At 42.0% G+C, this 15,246-nt stretch overlaps 1 protein-coding gene across 1 annotated transcript in view; it reads right to left on the reverse strand.

Moving 5' to 3' along the window:
• The window catches only part of DIAPH1 (diaphanous related formin 1), a 2,838,381-nt gene that overhangs the window by 433,492 nt on the left and 2,389,643 nt on the right, over positions 1 to 15,246 (reverse strand). Inside the window, exon 22 of the mRNA XM_044069079.1 lies at positions 1,469 to 1,598. Coding sequence (XP_043925014.1) covers positions 1,469 to 1,598 — 130 coding nt within the window. The remainder of the gene's footprint in view (positions 1 to 1,468; positions 1,599 to 15,246) is intronic.

The raw sequence follows: 15,246 nt of genomic DNA on the forward strand, positions 1-15,246 counted from the left end.
GGCTGGATGTCAGAAGCATTACTCACAGCTAGGCAGCCATCAATATGCTTGTAGGGCGAATTAAGAATATCAGGAAAGATTAAGTTCCTGTCGCAATGATATGGAATTAGATGCCAAGCACTAGGCCAACTGTCAGAAATGGGGACAGAGGATTAAGACTAATAGTAATAAGTTGTTGCACATTTTTACTGCACGTAATTATAAACATGAAATACTGCTCAAAAATAATGACATGATCAGATGCCACCTTCACACCAGGAATGGGAGTCACCCCAATAGAATGGTGTGAAGCTTTAAGTCTGGCTTGATGTCATACTCCGTCTCTGGCAGAGATCCAACCTGTCATGACAGCAACAGTAACCCACATGAAAAACATCTCTGATTCTAGGTAGGCCAGGAGGTAATGACACTGGTGTTGCTTTAATTATTTTCAAGCATATGCCTGTAATTAACTTATAACATATAATTTTAGAGTGTTTCATGTCTGCTGCTGAATGTTGTGCTGGTTAGCTGGTGGTGCAAAATACTGATCCAATAATTTCTAACAAAAGTTCTTTCTTACTGCTAATGCTTTATTACGTTTTTTAAACACTGAATGCACTGCATCTTTCCACTTTGATACCAAGGTAAACAGATGATACTGTGATCTTTAGGAGGGTCTGAATGTCACAATGGTGACCCTTCCCCTACCTAATGTTGGCAAACACAGGAATCAATCCAGGAGAAACTCATGGGATCGAAAGGTTGCATGACTCAACTAGTAAATCTCAATATATAGTACGCATTTCAAAGCTACAGACAGGGGCTTAAAAGAGAGGCTTGCTTTCATCACCATTTGTTGATTAGGTTTACCTTTAAAACCGCGTACTGCAGAAGGGCGAACAGCACATTTCCGAAAGGCAGACTGCAAGGTTTGCAAATGCCAAACGGAAAAAGGTTCGAATGTGCAATGAGCGAATGCACAGTGAGATTCGCTCATTGCACATTCGACATTCAGGGGCGGATTGCACTACAGTGGGGATCGGGAAATGGTTCCCCCCACACATGGGGGGTGCAGGGAGTCTTGCCCCCCCTGCTTTACACTTTGTTTTTTTTGTCTTCGACAGTCATGTTAGAAAAACAGCGAATCTGCTGTTTGATTTGCTGTTTTTCGAACATGGTCTGTCAACATTTTCAGTTTCGTGGTTTCGAGTAGGTCATATGAGCACTCGAACCACTGTGATTCGCGGTTTTAAAGGTAAACCGTTGATTACTGCTAGTATTCCCATGTGAACAGGATGTGTCTGGCAAAACTCTGCTCCCAGTGCAGTTCCCTACTTAATACCATTTATAACCTGACTTGTACGTGTCTTAGACTGACACACCAACACACACCAGTGTATTCACTGAAGGATTCCAGGTTATTCTGTGCACAGGAGGACTTCACATTATGACGTATTCTCTGAAAATGTTGTGCTTTAGGCATTACCTCTGCTTGCTTTCTCCACGTGGCTCAGCTCCTCTGGGAACCTCATCACATCAGGGTACTGCTCCTCACATAGTTCAGCCAGGAAGTGCAACAGCGTCAACTTCTGATCTGTCGACTTGGTATCCTTCAGCTAAGTGTTGAGAGAGACTGTGTTAGAAAGGAGAAAAAGGCAATGCAATACATATAAAATAAAAAAAGGAGCTACTCTTTTTTTAAAATAAAATGGCACTAGTTATCGCTGAACTATCAACAGTATCTAACTAAAACATTAAAAAGCCAACAGGCAAACAGTACAAAATAAGTGGCTATGTGAAACACTTAGAATAATGCATGGTCTTCCACAGAAAAGGACCATCAAAGCAAGCAACACTAGCAGGCCACTTCACTCATCATTTCTCAGTTTTCCCCCCATCCTAACCGCTTGTTACCCCCTAAGAATTATCAGGTATTCCAGGTCTGGACAACAACCCTATGTACTATTAATTTCCTGACTGGAAAGTTTTGTTAGCCTGATTCTCAATTCGGAAAGCAAGGCTCATGCAGTAGGGAACTGTCAGCTTGCAAATTCCTCATAATGGCATCTCACATGTGAAGTGTGCACACTACTGCACATGCACTCTGGCTACTCCTCATAATGCCATCTCACGTATGAAGTGTGCACACCACTGCACATGCCCTCTGGCTAAGCATGTACAGCCTGCAAGAAGAGCTTGCAAGACTCTGCCTTTGGATGATCATTCACCATTCAATACACGTTGTCAATACAGGGAGTCAAACCACCCTTCCCAGGATGATTAAGCCAGCATTCACAGCTCACCCTCATACTCACCAGCCACCTCCTTCAGTGTGAGTCACTAACTGAATTCAAGTTGTTTGGGACACAGTCAGAACAATATCCCTCTGTGCCATGTGGCCATGATCATTTTACTGGTCTTGTGGCAAATTATTTCCAAAACAATCAGCATATTGTCAAAGAATTGAGAACAAATGCAGTTCGAGGATAAAGTTGAGTGTAATAAAAATGGAGTATGAACTAATAGTAAGAACACTCAACACTTCAATAACTCCAATTTAATGTTAAAAAGTTAAAAGGTAAGCGCTTTCGCAACCACACGCTGTCGCTTCATCAGACAAAACTGTCTGATGAAGCAACAGTGTGTGGTCGCAAAAGTGCTTACCTTTTAACTTTTTAACATTAAAAGTGGAGTTATTGATGTGTTGTTGAGTGTTCTTACTATTAGTTCATATTGTCAGTGAAAAAGAGTTATGTACTTAGCATAACTTGACATCTGTGTTATCCTATATCACTATTCATCACTCTTGGGTCGTAGGATCTGACATCGGATCCGAGCCGGCAACTTCAAAGAGCAGCTTCTAGGCTGAAGCTCCTCCCACTCCCATGATCCCTTGCTGAGCAGCAACCCCTCAGATCGAATTTGCCCTAAAGGCAGAAAGCAGCTAAGGAAGACCTTGACCACCAGATAGGACATCTCCATTATCTCTAGGTCCCACAGGACGGGGAAGGGGGGGGGTAGTGATGAGCAGTAACACAGGATAACACAGATACCAAGTTATGGTAAGTACATAACTATCTGTTTGATGTTATCAATGTCACTACTCCTCACTCTTGGGTCAGAGTCCCCAGCTATCCCGGGTGGCCTCACCTCACGGAAGGACATGCCTAAGAACTGTGGAGCAAAAGGAATCTCTTGCTTCTGCAGAATATGTCAAGCTTATAATGATTAACAAAAGTTTGAGGAATAGACCAGGTGGCTGCTGCACAAATCTCACCTACGGAATAACGGACCACAGATCTAGTGGAGTAAGGTCTGACTGTACCTGGTAAAGACAGACGTTTAGATGAATAGGCAAAGGAAACGCACTTCAAAATCAAACAAGAAATAGTAACCTTAGAAACTGCCTGATCCTGTCTATTAAGAGGAAAATGCCACAAACAGTTGGTCAGATTTGTGGAAACTCTTTGTAGAACCGTAACTGTCTATGAACATCAAGTGTATGCAGTAGATATTCGCCTTTATTAGAAAAGTTAGGGAACAAAACTGGCAATTGAATTGACTGATTCAAATTTGCTTCCATAGCTATCTTGGGTATGAAGGAAGGATTGGTCCGGAGAGCCACTCTGTCCTTATGAAACACCATGTAAGGTGGTTTTATAGATGGTCTTTGGCTAACGAATTTCGCAGATGACTGCAAACTACGAGCCATAATCGAAACTCCTAACGATGTGGACATCCTACAAAAGGGCCTCACTGAGACAGATGCTTGGTGTAAAAGCCATGGCCTCAAACTCAATGCCAAAAATGCATTGTCATCCCTTTTGGTAAAAACTCTGTACCCATGAACTACCACATAGGCGGTAGTCTACTTATCACCGAAAGTGTGATAAGAGACCTTGGGACACAGATGGACAGCAGTCTCTCCTTTGATAATCACATCGTCACAGTAGTTAGGAAATCCTTCTACGCGGCACACCTCATCAAAAAAGGTTTCTCATCCAGGAAAAAAGAGGTCATTGTACCCCTCTACTAGTCACTCATTAGACCCATTATAGAGTACAATGCCCCTTATGGTATGTACCTCACAAGACATCTACAACAACTAGAAAGGCCACAGAAATACCTCACAAAGGGGATTACCGGCTTCAAACAGATGCCCTACGTAGACCGCCTCAAAAAACTCCAGCTTTACTCCGTCGCATATCGCCTACTCAGAGGTGATCTCTGCCTAACATACAAAGCTATGTCAAACCCAGAGCTGCTGGGACATGCTTCACATAAAGAAATCCCATTCCCTCCAAGCTACATGCTCTAGGGACCTAAACCTTGTCACCACAATAAACAGAACATGCTGGAGGGATAGAGTCCTGTCCCAGAGACTTCCCATACTCTGGAACAAACTACCTATCTATATCAAACAAAGCTCCTCATCAGCACTCTTCAGAAAAAATCTTGATGACTGGATGGGAGATAGGAAATTCACCCCGGGGGTCACTTCTGTGGCTCTGCTCGACAGGGGCATAGGAAAATAATTTTCTTGGGTGGCGAAAGAAAGGTACCTTTTTGGCTAGGCTTACATAGGCCCTAGGGCCAACAGCCTAGTACCTACCTATGAACTCAAACTCTTCTTGCCGAAGATATGGCCACCAGAAAGGTGGTCTTCCATGATCAGAATTTCATATTGCAAGTAGCAGCAGGCTCAAAGGGGCTCTGTGTAAGAGATTGCAGCAGAAAAGCAAGGTCCTGGGGGGGGGGGGGGGTCCTTGACAGGAGGCCAGAGGAGAAAAACAGCAACAACAGTCAAAAAACGAAATGGGAGGGGAGGGACTATATACTACCTACAAAGTGACTATATCAAGTTACCAAATGCTATAAGAGAGAGAAATTAAGCCAAAAGAAAGAAAATTTAAGGTACTTATCCCCACTGGAGACTCGAGCCAAAGAATCACGTCTGATGCTGAGTGTGGCAAATGAGATCCAAGGGGTTAGAGGGCAGCAAGGGATCATAGAAGTGGGAGGAGGTTGAGCCTAGAAGCTGGCTGTAAAGTTGCTGGTTCGGATCTGATGTTGGATCCTATGACCCAACAGTGAGGAATAGTGATATGGATAACATCAGATCTGATATTAGACTACTGACCCTTGAACTTATTATAAAAACATAAGTATAACAGATGAATTGTAGTACTTAATATATACACCGATGACCTCAGAGCAGTAATATAAATGGCTGACAGAAGCACATTACTGAAACCAACATTACAAAGTAGCCACTCAGACCAGTATGACATTTGGCAGCATTAATTAAAAGGTCTTCTGATAACAGAACCCAATGCAGTGTGCAAGCCAATGAAATTGGGCTTGACAATAAGTAACCATTCCTAGTTAGAGTAAAGGAGACAAACATCTTATCTGTCTTCCTGAGCTTCGGGACTCTAAAGAAAGAACTATACTGAGATGAATAAGCAGGCCCCAATTCTCAACTTTAAAGAAAAATACCAGGAAGATAACCAGACAGAGGGTAACCTGAGAAGCAGCTTTCAGGATAGACTAGACTAATCCTGAGAGAAAATGAATCCCTTCCAAAGACCAAGATTCCTTACACTAGCATTTAAATCTCTGACATTTGGCAAGCAGAGTACGGCAGAACAAGCCAGTTCAAAAACAGCAACCTACAAATCACAAAAAGTCAGGTCCCAAGATGAAGACAGATTTCCCACAATAAGCCTAGGCAAGAAATCCCCTACTGGAAGAGCTAAGGTCATGAAATCCTTAAAAGACAAAAACACAGTAGGAACAGGACACAGAGAATTTTTTATTTGAATGAGGGATAACATTTTTTTCCAGTCAAAGTGAAGAATATTCTCTATCTGCCATTTATAAACAGCTTTAATACAATTCTACCTGAAGAAAAATTAAAGTCTGAAACTCATCTGGAAAATTATAGAAAAGAACCCCCATCCTAGGGCACTAAATCTGAAGATGAAATGTTTTTCTTTCGTAACAGAAGACTGCACCAACCAGAATGGCAAAGGATTCCAAACAGCTATGCATCAGCCTACAGCAAAAGTTGAAACTCTCTGGCTAAATCACTAATGGCATCCTCAAAGCTGAAAGAAGAACTGGTGCAATGACTCAAATTCTCTATGATAACTGTGTCTCCAAAGATGTGGACTAACTCTGCCACTAGAAAGATCTGATGATGAGCCAATCCCAAATTAAGACTGCCTAGTTTATATGCAATTTCCTACGGGAGATTAGATGAATTATCCTTTACATGTCTGGATAACAGCATGAGCACTGGGCCTATCTCCCAGAGATGATGCAGAGCTTGAAGAAACAAGACTACAATTCTGAGCTCTATAATACTAATATGGAGATCATCCTTAGCTAGATGTGTACTTCAAAAAAACTTCCAAAGAGGCATTAAAAGTGAGGGGACTGCTTTGAGGATGGCAGGAAAAAAGGTCAACAAAATTCCAGACTGAGGGGAGGGGAGACCATCAACCTACAAAATGACAAAGGGATGTGATGCCAGAAATACTTGTAAAACACAGCAATGCTTCTTTAACTACTGGCAGCAAACAACCCATATGAGCACCCTCATAAGAAAATGAGCAAAAAAAGAATTTAAAAAGTCATTGCTTTAAGTACTAGCACAAGAATAAAGACTTGTGCCTGAACTCTGCAACATGAGAACACAGAGAAAGACAGTTCCTTGAAGTCATGAGGCCTCCTCCATACAAAAGTATTAGTGAAAGACTGAAATCAACATCTTAGATAAAGTGAAATTTTTTTGACTACGCAAACAGGTGAAACTTTCCAGTTCACAAATACCCAAGATACTGCAGCTAGGCAAGTCCAAACATAGTTCTGAGGGCACAAACAAAAGACCCCCAATGACCAGTCACTCAAACTTAAGGGATAAATGTTGTGGAAAGTTTCCAAAATAATATGTTAACACTTGGTAAAGTCCCAGAAGACAGATGGAAAAATATTGCTGTCCAGGACCAAGAAGGAGCAGGTGCCCAATTAGAAGTAATTTCTCCTTAGTTTGAGCAAGCAAATAAGAGCACTAGTGAAATCCTTCAAAGCAAACTTCAAGTCTAAATTGGCCACATCTACTAGAAACAAGCATAAGGCCTTCTTCACATATGCCCGCAATCTCAAAGGGGCCCAGATCTGTTCAGAACTGGTAGTCAAGGACACCACATATACAAATACTGTAGATATAGCAAACTTGCTGGCTGACAGATTCATCAAAAACTTCATCCCTCTGTCCCCCCATCAGTAAATGACGACATTCTTAGTAGCTGCGCCCTTCCCCTTACCCTTATATCTAGGGAACAGATGATCATTGCTCTCTCAAAGGCAAAAAAATACAGCTTTCGTGGGACCCGATAACATCCCAGGCTGCATCCTACATGAACTCTGGCAGGAATTTGCAGCACCATTAGGCACCCTATTCAACCACAGCCTGAGTACAGGCTTTGTTCCAGCTAAGTAGAGGACAGCCACTGTCATCCATTTGCACAAAAGTGGAGCTTCCACCGATCTAGGAAATTACAGACCCATCAGCCTAACTAGCCTGATCTGCAAGGCCATGGAACAGATTATCATGGACCTCATTAACAAGGACAATGGCAACCTCCAAACACTCGACCCCACAGAATCTGGCTTCAAGGGGAGGTCGTATCTGTTAAATTTGATCGACTTCTTTGAGACAGTCACCAAAGCCATGGATGAGAGGAAGACAGTACACATCGCCTATCTTGATGTGGCCAAAGCCTTCAACACTATTCCCTACTCGGGCATAACAGATAAATTCTCTCAACTAGGCATCAATCCGTATGTTACCAGAGGGGTAGCTAACTGGCTCACTGATAGAACCCACAAAGTTAAAATAGGGGAAGCCACCTCAAGCAGTAGACTTGTAACAAGCGGCGTAGCCCAGGGTTCGGTCTTGGGCCCTCTGTTATTTGGGATATAGTTTTCTGAGGTGCACGCCAAAACCAGTGGGCTATGGCTGACCAAGTTTGCAGATGACTGCAAGCTGGGAGCTGTCATCAATTCCCCTAGTGATGTAGACATCTTCCAAGAGGCTCTCACCCAAACAAATGACTGGTGCCAGAAACATGGCCTCAAGCTGAATACCAAAAAATGCATCAGCACCCCCTTTGGAGAGAGTGACATCCCCAAAATTATCACATTAATAACAACGTCCTAAGCACGCAATCAATCGTGACGGATTTGGACACCCAGGTTGATAGCAACCTGACTTTTGACCACATTGTTGCTTCCATTGTATGGAAATCCTTCTACATGGCCCACCTCATAAGTAATGGTATCTCATCCAGGGACAAGGAGGTCATAACATCCCTGTATTCTTCCCTTATAAGGCCCATTATTGAGTACAATGCCACGTTCGGCATGTACCTCACAAAGCACATGCAACAGCTGGAGAGACCACAGAGGTTCCTCACCAGGAGGATCTAGGGACTCAAAAATCTACTATACACAGACATGCTAAAAGCCCTGTCCCTCTACTTAGTTTCATACAGACTACTCAGAGATGATCTCTGGTCTGGCATACAAGGAAATCTCAGACCCCGCCTTGACAGGACTGCAGCATATCTGCAATCAAGCTCCACTCGAGTAACCCGCATGCGCTGCCTCAACCTGGTCTGTGACATCAATAGGACTTGTTGGCAGGACAGATTTGTGTCCCAGAGACTCCTCCATCTGTGGAATAGTCTCCCATCTCCAAGTCAAGCAGAGTACCTCTTTATCCCTTTTTAAGCTCAACTTGGATAACTGGATGGGAAACAGAAACTACATCCCTGGGATTCCACCCATGTCCCTGCTGGACAGGGGCATCGGGTGATGACTTGGCTAAACTCTTGACTAGGCTTATATGGGCCTCAGGGCCAATAGCCTAGTAACATCCTATGAAAAGACAAAAGGTTAGGAGCTTCCAAAGGTACTGCTGCTTAGTCAAAGTAAAATGGAGATAATTTCTTTGAGGCTGTCCAGTCTTTACATGCATAAAGCTGCCCACCTTCTCAGTCCATTCTGCACACTCTCTAGCAACAAAGAGAAATTAAGTCAGTAAGTCAGTTAGGGCTAGACTGAGTAGGTACACAATCTCTTCAGGCAAAGGAAAAGGACAAAACTACTTACTTGTTTTCCTCTGGAGCATTCTTCCACAGTTTTGCAGTGAACTTTGCAATCAAATTCTCCATCATCATCGACAACAGAAGAGAATGAAGCCAACACAATGTGGGAATCACTTCCAAAACCTGGCCACTTTGGATGATGTCTACTCTACTCTAGGGTAAAATCAGAAAACCTCTCTCATCAAGAAGCCTGACAGGACTGGAAAACTGAGTACCACTGAGGGTACAAGTCAATGGCAAAAAACATTCCTTAAGGGATTCTGCAGGACATGGAGTGGAAGAATGATCTGGCCCCCAGCAGTCCCTTTATGATATGACTATCCTTTATTTGTGAAAGGCCGAAACAGGAGAAAAAGTATACAACTTCAAACATGTCTCAGGCTTTCCACTGCAGCTGAACAATCTCTTGGGTAGATCACCGAAAAGTGCATACATGACTCTCCACTTTGACATAGATCTGGGCAAAGATGGCATCTTCTCCAAAGCTTAACCCACTAATGAAGTCAGAAAACTGTCTGTATGGGAGACAGGATGACCCCAAAGCTTAAGTTGATATCTACAAGCTTAACTAACAGTGGCTCTAGATTCTCTGTCAGTTAGTTTGGAACCTATATGCTGCAGCTAAAATGGTGGCACTGAACTCACAAAGCATCATCATTTTTATGTGAAGAAGAGAAAATAGACTTTCCTAAGCAGCCCATCAATGCACATCATCCCAAATCAGCAGACTCTCACATGGTAGCTACACATACACTTAGTAAGAGTTCACACTGAAATACACCTGGGAAGACAGTTACTTGTATAATGAAAACAGAACTTGGCAATGTACGTTTGCCAGCTGGAATGTTTTCATGAGGCCTCAATCATCTCAAATGTCAACCATAAGGTTCAAAAAAACATCAAGTCCCTGAGGCAGATGAGGTAGAGATAGCTGTTACACCAGGTGTTCTACCCTTGCCTTGAAACCAGAAGGTCTCCTGTTCCACTGAAGACCAGAAAGCTTGAAATCATATCACATTCTTGGCCATCAAAGGGTGACAAAGACATGTCTTTTTTATCCTGAATTTGACAGATAAGAGTCAGAGAACTGCAGGCAAGAGGAAACTCCTGCCATATACAGGAACATGTATCCACTCTTACCTTCTTGCCTTACTGCTCTGAGTAGGACTGAAGATAAACCATACTATCCTCATACCTCTCAGCCTCTTGGAGCAAGAAATCTGGACAGAGCTATAAATAATAGTGGGATACTGGCCCAAAAATAGGGACAATTTTTAAATATTGCTCTTACAAACTTAGAAAGTTGATAGAATAATGGGTTTTGCATTAACTTGGATTTTCTGAAGGGTATGAAGTCAAACTCAAATGTCTGTCATTATTTTCTAACTTCAATCTTTAATTTCCCACTAATTTGTCAGAAAAAAACACAATTTTATGAGAAATGGACCAAAAATATAAGACAAAAATCTGGACATTCTGTGAAAATCTGTACAGTTGAGAGGTATGACTATCCTGAGTGGCAAAAGGTTAACCTCCAAGAAGCTCCAGTACTGGATCTCAACCTGACAACTCCTAACCTCTCACCTTCAGAAGACTGAAATAGCAGCATAGGAAGTGTAGATCAGAGCGTGAGCTTTAAGAAGCTTTCCAGTGAGCTACCATGTGCATATGCATACTGAGCACATGCATGCAAGAGTGCCACTTTGAGTGAGCAGCCAAAGTGAGAGCATGCAAGTATGTAGTCAGTCAGTTAGATAGTTCATTTAAGTTCAATGTTTCTGCCATCCATCCTGATGTATTTGTATTCAATAAACTACTTAAATGAACACCCAATCCTCAATGTCTTCCTAATGCACATACGAAGAGCAACAGGAAGTCTGCCAGTACAGTCACTTGAACCCAGGACGTGAACTGCTGAAAGGATGAAGCCGCTATGGCTCACTACCAAACCCACTTAGTCTTCTTACATAGGAGATACAACTGTCTACTCCATTGCATTTTCAGATGCCATACAATGAAATGGTTGGAACAATCATGAAAGGCTCTGGAAGCAGCTTTCCTTCCTGAGATTTTAAGACCAGCAGAACTGCATGCAGTCCCAACTGGAAGATGTAAAACCTCCTCAGCAGAAGGGACAGGAACCATTTCTTGAACTCTGGAAGAGCCAAGATGGATTCTCCATTTAGTAATAAAAAGTAACTTATCAGGGCTTGCAACAGGTTAGACTACAGTAAAAGGAGACCCATGTGCAAACTGATGAGGAATATCTACCAGTCTTGGGCCCGGAAATGGGGATCTGACAACAATAGAAGATACTTGTGCACACGGTGTGGTGACTCTGCATCTGCTTATACCTCACAGTCCAGTGCAATACTGGCATTCTCAGGTAAGCAGAACTCACTATGAAGATTGTAGCAGCCAGCATCCCTAGAAGACATGGAATGGTCTGAGCCTAGACCCTCTGCTGTGTCATAAACCAGGCTGATAGCAAAGAAAAAGCACACTCCACAATGTTGAGCAAGTTTAATAACACAAAGCTTTTAGACAGTCCTTCTTCAGTGTTTAAAAGAGATGTTTTTAAACAATTCCTCAGTGTTTAAAAGAGATGTTTTTAAACAATTCAAAAGCACATCACATGACAGAGTCCATCCTATCAAAAAATATTAACCAATTTAAACATTGTTAATAAAACATCACATCTTAATATAGAAAAGAATATTATAAAATAAAGAAAAACATTTTTTAGTATTATTAACTAAGCTGCTGCTGTTTAAGCTTCAGTATTGGCTTAAGTGTTATTTGCTTGTTTAAACCAGGAAAAACAGCATGAAAACGAACAATCCATTCATATTCTTTTAAGTCTAACCTATTAACAAGGTCACCACGTCTAGAGTTTGGATACAAAATATCTATAACTCTAAAAAGAAATTGATGGGATTCATCATTCTCTTGTATGTGTTTGGCCAAAGAGTTAGTATCTACACCTCTACGTACGTCTGACCTATGCTCTATAATCCTATCACATAGCCTTCTTGTAGATTTTCCCACATAAAACCCCGAACATTGCTGGCAAGTAGCTAAACAGATAACATAAGCAGTGTTACAAGTAGCTGTACAATTAAACTCATACTTCTTACTGACAGGATGTATAAATTCAGTGGCTTGAATAATTTCTGAACAGCAAGAGCAATTATGGCAGGGAAAAGTCCCTGTCTTATTAAAACTAATAGTACACCTGTAACACCTCTTATTAAAGCTAAAGTCTTTAAAACATAAATGCTTCTTTAAACTCTCACAGTTTCTATATGTAAAAAGGGGTTTAGCAGGCAACCCCTTTTCATAGGCAGGTATGGGCTTCAGAATATCCTGATTACCTTCTGATAACCTGCTCAATAGGCTGGCTGGCCCTACTATAGGTCACCAAATATCTCAGAGGCTGTGTTGTGCCAGACTGATGTATATCAAAAAGCTTTTCTTTATTTTATAATATTCTTTTCTATATTAAGATGTGATGTTTTATTAACAATTTTTAAATTGGTTGGCATTTTTTGATAGGATGGACTTTATCATGTGATGTGCTTTTGAATTGTTTAAAAACATGACTGTTTTTAACATTTCTTTTAAACACTGAGGAAAGACAGTTTGTCCGAAAGCTTTGTCTTATTAAACTTGCTCAACATTGTGGAGTGTGCTTTTTCTTTGCTATTGGACTGTTGCTGCTTGACTCCACTTTACCATTCTTGTTCACCTTTTTCGCATCATAAACCAGGTGGCCAATGATACGGCTCTTCAGCCCTCTTAGTGGTCAGGAATAACAAGAGTATCAACTTCCTCATGGATGAAAGCAATCTCTGAAACAGAACATATGCCTTTCTCTTGGTTTAATCACACCTGGGGGCAGCAACTGTGATAACACCTACTACAAGGATATTAGAAGGAAGATCCTTGGCAAGACCACAAGATGCCAGTTATCCAGGTAGGGGAAACATATAGATTTCCTTCACCTGCAAGACTTCCAGTACCACAGCTAACAACTTACTAAATACAATGCACGTTGAAGAGAGAACAAACAGCAGCAAATGTACCAGAAATAGTGTTGAGGACCATCTACTAGTTTGAGCAGAGATGATCAGCCTTTGAGTGCTGCCAGAAAGGAGCAATGAGGCAACCCTTCAGGGACTCTGAGGCTGCTTTCACAAGAAAGGACCTTTGAACCCTGGTTCTGTGAACCATCTCTGCCCTAAGATGGCACTCAATGGGGCCCTTCTCTGCCATGACACCCCTATCAGAAGAGTAGTCAAAGGGTGGAGTGGATGCTGGGACTTCCTCAATAAGAGTGACATGGAATTTTTCTGATTTCAGTTGTAGGATCTTTGAGGGATCTCAAATCATACTCCAAGGGCAGACAACATCTTGCCTTCTTGCTCACACTGTTGAAGTTTCTCCTTCACTTTTGGTCAAAACAGGGAGGATCCATCACAGGGAGTATTGACAAAAGCTGTTTTGAAACTGTCTGGAAAATAGCAGAGATGAAGCCAAACATGTTACCTCATGGTTATGCCTGTTCCTACTGTTCTTACTGATACATCTCTAGTGTTGAGGATCAATCTCATGGAACGGTTAAAAAAAAAAAGAAGTTATGTACTCACCATAAAGTTCCATCTGAGTAGGTAAACTTCATTTGTCAGCAACCTGTGGGCTTCGGATCCAACACAGATATGAGCCGGCAGCATACCAAGCAAAAAGATCCGAGCTCCAAGCTCCTCCCCCTACCCATACCACACTGCAACTTCCTTCCAATCCTCAGATAGAGTTTGCCACTCCACACGGGACAACCAACAAACTAAAACCTGAGACCCCTGAACCAAGGACAAACATCAAGCTCAGCAGAAATAACCGCCAACGTCAGGGGGAAGGAGGGAGGGACAGTTGCTGACAAATTAAGTTTACCTACTCAGATGGAACGTTATGGTGAGTACATAACTTCTTTATCTGAAGTAGTTAACTTCATTTGATCAGCAACCTGTGGGACAGAGACCCCAGCTACCCGAAATCTTGGGAGGCCCTTAAGGAAGGATATTCCAGAGCAATACAGAGCCAAAGGAAGCCCTTCCTCTAGACACCAAATCCAGTTTATAATGAGTAATAAAGGTGTGAGAGGATGCCCAGGTAGTTGCTGAGCAAATGTCATCCAGGGAAACTCTAGACCAGAATGCAGCAGACATTGCCATAGAACGCATAGAATGAGCATAAACTCCTACTGGTTCTGGTAAACCAAGCTCTCGATAAACTTGTAGAATACAAAGGGAAATCCAGCTAGTGAGTCACCTTTGAAACTGGTTTCCCTAAAAAAGACTTGGCAAAAAAAGTTGATCAGATTTATGAAAGACCGCCGTTCTGTGCAAATAAAAACGTAACTGCCTGTGAACATCCAGCAAATTAAGTTTGTATTCCCCTTTGTTGTGAAAATTAGGGAAAAAAACAGGCAAATTAATAGACTGACTAATGTTTGTCTCAGAAGCAACTTTAGGGAGAAAAGACGGATTAGTCCCGAGAGACATTCTGTCCTTATGAAGCACTAGATATGAGGGTTTCATACAAAGAGCCTGAAGCTCTGACACTCTCCTGGCTGAGGTGATAGCTACGAGAAAATCCTTCTTCCATGACAATAATTTTAAGTCAACTGATACCAAGTTCTCAAATGTAGGCACAACTAAGGCCTGAAGAACCGAAGTCAAATCCCACGGCGGGGACAGATTCTTAATAGAAGGTCTCAGAAGAAAACTGCCTTTCAAAAAGGTCTTACAAATCCTGGCAGCAGCGAGAGAGCCTAAAGTGTCCCCTACATGGAAATGGGAAATAGCCGCCAGCTGGACCTTCACTGTGGAACAGCTGGCTCCTTGTTGGAAGATATGAGACAAAAAGTCTAATACCACTGGGATCAGAGCAGTAAAAGGTTCCAGATTTCTCTGTGAAGCCCAAATGGAGAAACGTCTACATTTGCTACAGTAAATTTTCCTGGTAGAGAATTTATGTGCTGCAACCAAGATGAATTTAACAGGGGAAGAGATACCGGGAGTCCTAGCAA

The sequence above is a fragment of the Protopterus annectens genome, chromosome 4.part0 (genome assembly GCF_019279795.1).
Source record: "Protopterus annectens isolate FY-2018-M chromosome 4.part0, PAN1.0, whole genome shotgun sequence".
Lineage (NCBI taxonomy): Eukaryota > Metazoa > Chordata > Ceratodontiformes > Protopteridae > Protopterus > Protopterus annectens.